Source organism: Amblyomma americanum, chromosome 9 (genome assembly GCF_052857255.1).
Source record: "Amblyomma americanum isolate KBUSLIRL-KWMA chromosome 9, ASM5285725v1, whole genome shotgun sequence".
Lineage (NCBI taxonomy): Eukaryota > Metazoa > Arthropoda > Arachnida > Ixodida > Ixodidae > Amblyomma > Amblyomma americanum.
Window position 1 is genome coordinate 24,291,351 of NC_135505.1, and position 8,807 is coordinate 24,300,157.

Here is an 8,807-nt window from a genome sequence, read left to right on the forward strand (position 1 = left end):
AATATTTTCATATATTTAGAGAACCAAATAAGACTATATGTTGACCTCCTGCGTTTCTTGTCGCACGGGCTGGAACAAAAAATAATTTCCATCTTGCAAACATTACGTTATTTTGGCTCCGAAATTATATTTCACTAAACTGCCAATGGGCTAAACACTTGGTTGTCTTCGCTTAAAGCTTCAGCAGAGATGTAATTTCCACATGGCGCAGATCACTGCTCTAATATCGAATGCCGCTTAGCACAATTTCCGATTTGCGCCGCGCATGCATACATACATACATACATACATACATACATACATACATACATACATACATACATACATACATACATACATACATACATACATACATACATACATACATACATACATACATACATACATACATACATACATACATACATACATACATACATACATATATACATACATACATACACACACACACATACATACATACATACATACATACATACATACATACATACATACATACATACATACATACATAATATACACACACACGCATACATACATACATACATACATACATACATACATACATACATACATACATACATACATACATACATACATACATACATACATACATACATACATACATACATACATACATACATACATACATACATACATACATACATACATACATACATACATACATACATACATACATACATACATACATACATACATACATACATACATACATACATACATACATACATACTGAGTGAGTCGCTTAGAAGAAATCTCGAAAACTTTTTCGACTTAACCGAATGTTTCGCACTGAGATCCCATTTAGCAGGCAGTTTTGTTTTATATTATGTTTTACATATTATGTTATACATACATACTTCTGTAGAGCGAAATTCTGGTAGCCTGTGTGCTGTGAGATGTCAGTGCACGTTAAAGAACCCCATGTGGTCGAAATTTCCGGACATGTTAAACCCCCATAATCTATACATGAGTACTGCCAGCATTGTTTCCATTCCAGCAACAGCGCAACGAAACGCGTCTTTACCTAAGTGCCAGACGTTGGGCTAAACAGTTATCAGTTGTTTCAATAGAGTTTAAATTTTCTTTTTAAGTGCTAACCTTCTTTCGAATCTTAACTGTTGAGTCTGGGGCTGCAAGAAATTAATCAGATGATCTAACATTTTCAGGTTTTATCCAATCATACCAGGAGTCAACCGAAAAATCAATCACGATGTTGTTATGTCAGGCTACCGGATACCAGCCAATGTATGTATATATGAGTGTGCTTCTTTATAACAAAAAAATACATGCCAATACTTGTATTGACCGAGATTCGGCCCTAGAATCTCCGGAGAGGCAACTTGTGCTTCACCGTGGTATATGCGGGGGTAGCGTATGTAATACTTCGTACTGCTCACTGCAAGGCATTGCAAATATATACTGTTGTATACTTTCGCAGTCCATGAGAACGTCACAAACCTCCGAAGGCAAGAAAGTTTCTATAATGATCGAGCGATATGTTTAATCGCTTAGCTGTGCTCTGGTAAACGCCAAAATAAACACCGGAAGTGAGTGTAGACACTGGGAAAAGACGCGGACGTAGGAAGAACACGAAGACGAGCGCTGACTTTAAACTGAAGCTTTATTGCTTGGGCCGTGAAAATATATACATCGGGCAGAACCAGCAAAAGAAAGCATGACGACCATCACATGTTGAAGGTGACCACAGCTGTTGTCACCTGACAACTGTTGAAGATGACAACAGCGGCGTCATTATCTTGTATCCAAAAACCTTACTTCCCTTGTTAATGCCAACGCAATACTGACAAAAGCGTACTCAATCCTCACGATTTCTGCGGCTTCTAGATTTCGCGGGTAAGCTAATTTTGATGTCTGCATATCACTCCCGTTTATGTGAAGTGCGGCGTACAATCTTTGCAGTCCCTGCAGTGAATACCCGGATGCCCTTTCATTGTTTCGTATAGATTGTTGTTTTGCTTCTTGATGCGCTCATTGAGGTATCGTCCCGTTTTGAACAACATATTGTTTACCACATGAAGGCAGAATTGGGTAAACAACGCTTTCCTAAGGTACAAATTGATTTTGGTGTCTTATAGAACACCATTACGCAACGAAGGCAACGTTATTGACTTTCTTGTAAATCGTCCGCAGATTGGCAGGGACAAAAAAGACAACTGTAACGTTAACTCGATTCCATATCTTTTTCAGTTTATGTGAGAGAGCGTGAATGTATGGAACCACTGTTACTTTTTTTCTGAACGGTTTTGGATGGTGCCTCATTTTTATTCGCTTTGTGTGACATTAAACCTAAAATAATTTATTCTGTTATTAGCACGAGCAGCTGCTTGGGATAACCGGCCGTCGCAAACGATGAGTCAGATAACTGAGGCTATCGTTTAATGTAATGGGTGCGTGATTTTTTAAGTGCTATAATATAACAGGACTTGGCTACGGCTCGTTTTACTAGTTTAGAATGTGATGAGGCAAAACGGAAGCTATGGTTTACTGTTACGTGGTTCGTACATCAAGCATAGATGACTGGGCAAAAACTACAGCTTGAGGTCCAGGAAGCTGATCGCGTTATTTTTAGGAAATTTACAGGTTGTTTTCAGCGGATGAAGACACTCTTCAAAAATACTTTGGATCAGGGGCATAATTTCTTCAGAGTAATTTTCGTTCTAGTCAATTAGAACAAGGAAATCTGCTGCGAAACGGAAGCACTGCGCAATCTTTGATCCTTAGAATTGACTTCTAAGCTTCCTGTTTTTTTGTGCCAAAAGAAGATCGCTTAGTACAGGTGTAATACATGATCCCGTGCATGCTCCCTGTTTTTGCAAGTAGATTTCAGCTTACTAGGTAGAAGGTACAGGTTTGATGCATTCGTAACAGTTAAAAAAAAAACCCTTCGCGGACAGGCCAGTCTCGTCTTAGAACGCCACGACACGGTGCCGGTCAATACGAACTTCTATGCAAGAAAGAAGCTCGTCATGCCGTAGTGAGTAGTACACGTCTTTTGCAAAACACGAGCAGGCCATTAGTCCTTTCTTCTTATGCACATACAAAGAATTGATTCTATGTTATGAATTTTTTACTTGGTATGGGTCGTCTAAGCTTAAGGAGTTTAGAATCTTTTTAAATATGTTGCCACAGAGCTTTGCCACGTCTCTTTATTAGAAAAAATTACTCGAAATGGGCAGTCCTGTTTGTTGGTCTTAGCACTAAAGAACAGCTGTAAACTAAGGGCTTTACTTTTGTCGAGTGAATTTCCGAGCACTTCAATGTTAAGTTCCTTGCAAACTTTCTTGCTTTAGATTTAGCCTTTGCCAAAGAGGCATTTTTTGCGGGATTGAAAGACGAAATAATTGCTTCCCGGCCTTTCGTAACGAAACGCTGTGCCGCCAGCCCAAGAAAACCTCCTCCCTTGTCTGTCGGAAGCAGGCATAAAGATTGTTCCTTCAGATACGAAATGGTTTGTCCTTGCAGGTAGGGCTTTGACTTGGGTCTTCCAACGAAGGTAGGGTCCTATGTATATATTTTCGGGAGCCAAGCATTAAAGCTTTAGTTGAAAGTCGGCGCTCGTCTTTGTGTTCTTTCTACATCCCCATTTTTTTTGTGCTTTCTACACTCAAGGATTACCAACTCGTCTAAGCGTCTGTTTTAAAGGCCAGGAGTTTTAAAGGGGTTGAGACACCAAATTTTGAAGCTACAGTAAGCTTGTTGTAGGCTTCCTCTATATGTAATGTCACCCACGATGAAGCATTGGACGCAACAAACGCTTAAAATATATTTTAATTCAGCTCCAAAAAGTCCCTAAACGCTCTTTCTCACCTAATAGACCCATCGCTAGCGTTATAGTTATTGACGTAGACCTATGGAACCATATAAGTGAACAGTAGTGACATCACAGCACAGTAACGTGACGTACTATGAACGGCGACGCGCGACATCGGCGAGGCACTGCATCGGCGACTCGGCGGTCGGTGTGCTGATTGGCATATACGTTTGCCGTTGCTGGCCCACCAGACGGCACCATATATCGGTGGCCGAGCAAACCTTCCCTTTGATGAGGCAACAGTTGGTCTTGTTTATACCTTCTCCGTACGATGAATAAGGGAAACGAGAGACTGCATTTTACACGTTCAGCCTTCGGCTCGGCTGCAGTACGAATAGGCCTAGAGAGTCCGCCGTGTTGGTATGCGCGATGTCGGCGATTGTGGAGAGCTAGTTCACGAGTTTTAGCGAATACAAATGGCCATCGAGCGTAGTTTTGACAACAGGCACCTGAAATAGTGTTGCTTACATCTCAGGACGCAAATACCTCGAGCGGGAAGCGCCGCTTCTTGGCGGTGTGACCCAGTCTGTCGACCAATGCTGGAAGCGCCCGCGGCGGCAGCTAGCAGTTCTCGGCGTCGCTTGAGGGCAACAAATTAAGCAATTTTATTTATCGCAAATGGGCGCCGAACATGCTCCTAGATAAATTAATTTAATATCAGGTGCTGCACTCATCGGAATAAAGCAGCAAAAAACCAGCTACAACGAGTCAGAAACGCCCGTCCGACGCGGTGTCAACAACCTGGCTATGAAGCGTTTCCGAGGCTGCGGCTGGCAATTCATCGGTGATTCTTGCAAAGTTGTCGCACTGCGCGAACAAGTAAACGCAAAAGCGGCGCTAAAGAGAAGAGCTTGCTTAACCAAAGTAGAACGCAGCTTGCTATTCATGCCGAATTGACGCGCAATCGGTGCCTGTATACAGATGCAGATATGTAAACGAAACTAGCGCCGGGATGCAGTCGTTGTAATGGGCGCATTCTTGGGGAAGTTACGTACCCGTGCAGGAAATGCTGAATCCTGCACAATTGTCTGGAAGCATTCATTTAGCGAATACATTGTTTGCTAAATAAGCAGCAGATATCGTAATCAACAGCCACGGGACCCTGAGCAGCAGCGCGGCTGCTCGGGCGGAGCGAAGTGAAGGCAGAGACGGGTATTGCTCGGTAGCAAAAATGAGGCATCGTGTCGCTGTAATGTGACCAGGGTCAGTTATGGGCCACGGAGGCAGACGTCCGCCGAGCATCGGCGTCGGCGTGGCAAAGCGAAATACAACGCCGAAACCGCGCTGGCATTCGCGGTATACCGACTGAGATCGGCCGAAGCGAGCTGCTTGGTTTCAGGACTCGGTGTCGTCTCTCGCTCGCTTGGCTTTTCTCAGCATAGCGTAATACCTACCAAGTTTGCCGACACATGATTTCGAAAGGCGCTGCTTTCCACAGCACGTGTACGAGAGCAGACGACGCAGCAATACGTGCGTCACAATTTTTGGGGCCCATGTGACCAGGTTTGCTGCTCTTCCATGATAGTGACGTCACAACACATCCTGAAACCGAAGCCGAGATTGCTCAGCATAAATAATGCAATAATAAATCATTTACCGTAGATATATGAGCAACGTTGTATAACAAAAGTAAAAACAGCGCTAATTTTTACACAAACCACTCAGAAAGACGGAGAGGACGGGAATTGATTCCAACTATGGAGTCAGCCCTGTTCTCTTCGCCTTTCTGTGTGCTTTGTGTAAAAATTAGCGCTGTTTTCATTTTTGTTACACAATGTTACACCACCTAGCCCAGCAAGAGGTACTGTAAACGACGTATATGAATTGCGCAGCGTGCATCACGCGTCCTGCGGAAATACGCAACGTTTGAAACAACGAACACGCCAACCAAAATAATGGTGTCTCCACCCTTTTAAAGAGCGGTTCATACTGGGATTATTTCCACGCGTTAACCAGATATGGCAGAGCGCATCTCCAAAAGAAAGGTAATAATAATAAAACTGTGCTATTTGTAGTTGCTGCTGGTGTCTTCCAAGAGTAGAATTAAAGATATTCAACCATTTTCTAAATTTGAACACTTCGAATAGAATCTTTGTAAAAATACTTGTGTAACTGCGCAAGAAAATTTCTTGCGGGAGCCTGCAGCTATAAGTACTATTTTAATTTTGTTCAAAAAAGAAGCGCCCTTTATTTGCTTGCGTTACGTAGACAAGACTCCATATCATGTAGATAACGTTTATCTTCTTATTTGTCGATACAAAAATGCCGTCAAGCCTTTTTTTGTTGCTTCTGCTACAGCCATTATACGTCAAACTAGGTGTCTCGCGGTGTTTAGGTGTGTCCAGGTGTCTAGCGCATCATACATCTATTTTCACATTTCTCTTAATTCTTTGCAACGTCCTTCGGCGTTGTCACGCCTTGCTTTTAGTTGATTCACGCACCGCAGCTTGATTAAACGAACTTGCGCAGACTGTGATGCGAACTGAGCCTTTCGTGGCCGGAAGGCTGGAGGAGAACTTCACGCGGGCGTCCGAGTTTCTGCCGGAGAGGTGGCTGCGCTCAGCCGACGTGCAAGTAGAGAAAGAGAACACGGACACGTGGAACCTGCACCCGTTCGCCTCCTTGCCGTTCAGCATTGGACCGAGGATGTGCATAGGCCGGAGGATTGCTGAAATGGAGATCTGCATTCTGTTGGCAAAGGTGTGGCGCGGAGATTCTGCAAAGATTTATGAGGCGGAAAACGCATGCATACACAGCGCTAACCATCCGTATATTTTTATGTTTTTGTGCGTCTGTGTCACGCACACTAAAAAAAAAGACCGAAAAATGTTTGCAGTTCTTTAAAGGGATCGTTGATGGAGCTGTATATGTGAACTAAAGTTTACTTCTGAAACCTCAGTTACAGCAAAGCAAATGGCAAGCATCACGCATGCATATCTGCCAAGGTTAAGTGAGCGGAACGTGGTCTATCTGTTTAATAGCTACTTGTCGGAATCACTTTTCAGGTTGTAGTAAGTGCACATATATTTCTTGATTGCGACGTGCTGGTCACCATGTCACTCACGAAAAGAATTGGGAAGGACTACTGTGAAAGATAACACTTCGCAAAGAGAAAGTTGGAGATTGAAAAACAAGAAAAAAGGACCGGGGAATAAATCATGAGGAGCCAGAAGGCTGCTCATCAGGTCGTCGTCGTCGTGATGACTCCCACGAAAGCGCCGCTGAATTTTAAAAGAAAAGCTAAGCATCAAACTTTTCCCGGAGGCTTGTGCGTCTTCATGATGCCCTTACAATCGCCAAAGGAATTTCCTAAACCTAGTGATGGCTCTTATTTGGTGAAGACAGTGGCGAGCAGACGGCTCAACTCTTGTAGACGAAGCACGACAGGACGGAGGAGCCTATCTGCGCCGGCGTGCTTCTAAAATGGCTTAGCAGGACATCCAGCCAGCGTAGAATTAAACGCTAATAAAAGCTAGAGTTCAGTTGTGAACAGAAAAATGAAAAGTTTACTTGAAGGAGATTGATTTTTAATGCATTTTATTTTCACTTGCATGGTGTGTTGAACGCAATGTGGAAGTGCTAATGCGCTCTGCGGGTATTTTTCTTTTTCTAGCAGTTCTCTAGTGCCTCTGAAATAATTGGTTTTCCTTCATTCCTAGGTTCTCAGGAAATATCGTGTTGAGAACCATCACGGTGATATTGGGTTTCTGATGCAATTCTCCGGGAAGCCAGCAAAACCTGCCAGGTTTCGATTTGTTCAACTGGAAACAACGACGTGACAGCACCACTGCTCGAAGAGGCTTCGCGATATCATGGTCATCATCGCGACAACATTGTTCCTAAATGAAAAATAAAAACAATTGCTGGCATTATTGTTCTCTGCCTGAAGGGGTAGTGAGCATTCAAAAAGAGAATAAAATATAGAGAAGGTTTACTAATTCGAATCAGTGTGGAAGCACGGATTGGGGCTACGTAGAAGACGACGATTAGCGCGCAGTGCCACGGGATAGAGCAAATGGAAGTTGGTGAGACGACGCAAGAGTGGTGCAATTTAGCATGAGGCGTGTTTGGTTACGGGCAGAGGTGGGCATCCTCACGAGGGCGAGCCGTCGTGAGGGCGTCTTTACCCTTATCTCAGGATGATTTCACTCGGTGAGATGAGGGTGAGGGATGAAAGACTTGGTGAGGTAAGGGTGAGGGAGGGAAGACATTATGAGGTGAGGGCGAGGGAGGATAGATATGATGAGGTAAGGGTGAGGGAGGGCAAGCTGCACTGTCTGAGGGCGAGAGTGGTGGTCCGAATTGTACTCAGGGCCAACGTTTTTTGTCTGTGCAGCCCCTTATGAATTCGCTTTTTAAAGCGCTAGTTCTTAGGGTGAACGTTCACGGGGAAGACATAGTTTCTGCAGTCTGGAGGTACACGAGACAAAGACGAAAGTCGGAGAACCACACCTTCTCCGTCGTCGCGATGTACCACACCGTGGACCATGCAATGCCGAAAAAGGCGCTCTTTTAACTCAAACTTTGGTTGATATATTTAATGATGTAAGTTTGCGTGATACTGCATCATTTTAGACTTGTACTGCGGAAGAATTGGCCATTTTCTAGATTCATAGATCCCTGGGAGTCCTGATTCCACTCCTGGCGTAGATGTGCAGCGGTTCAGCTACGCGCCACTGACCTGCGATGGCAGGTGCTGCCGTCGGTAGGGCTTGTGAGACCCGTGTTGCTCCTGAGGAATCTCTCGCGACTAATCATTAATTCAACTGTCACGGTGGGCGGTTTGCTCGCAATCCAGTGGGCAGATTGTGATAGCTATTATTAAAGAATTAAGTTGGGCTAGTTGGTGCAGGATAGCGTCACAATGTCACTTGACCAAGGTGGCCTACGTGCTAGAAGCAGGCTTTGGAGAGACAGACAACCACTTTTCGGTGGAGTGCAAGCGCTAGGG

At 43.9% G+C, this 8,807-nt stretch overlaps 1 protein-coding gene across 2 annotated transcripts in view; it reads left to right on the forward strand.

The window, feature by feature from the left end:
• The window catches only part of LOC144103975 (putative cytochrome P450 301a1, mitochondrial), a 140,776-nt gene extending 133,057 nt beyond the window's left edge, over positions 1–7,719 (forward strand). The window contains exons 7-9 of one of the 2 annotated variants that reach the window (XM_077636725.1): positions 1,191–1,269; positions 6,326–6,556; positions 7,516–7,719. In XM_077636725.1, the coding sequence (XP_077492851.1) occupies positions 1,191–1,269; positions 6,326–6,556; positions 7,516–7,635 (430 nt within the window). In that variant the 3' untranslated portion in view covers positions 7,636–7,719. Of the gene's footprint in view, positions 1–1,190; positions 1,270–2,939; positions 3,020–6,325; positions 6,557–7,515 lie in introns of those variants that run through there. The other variant, XM_077636726.1, reaches the window with a different exon arrangement.
• Positions 7,720–8,807: the final 1,088 nt, after the last annotated feature.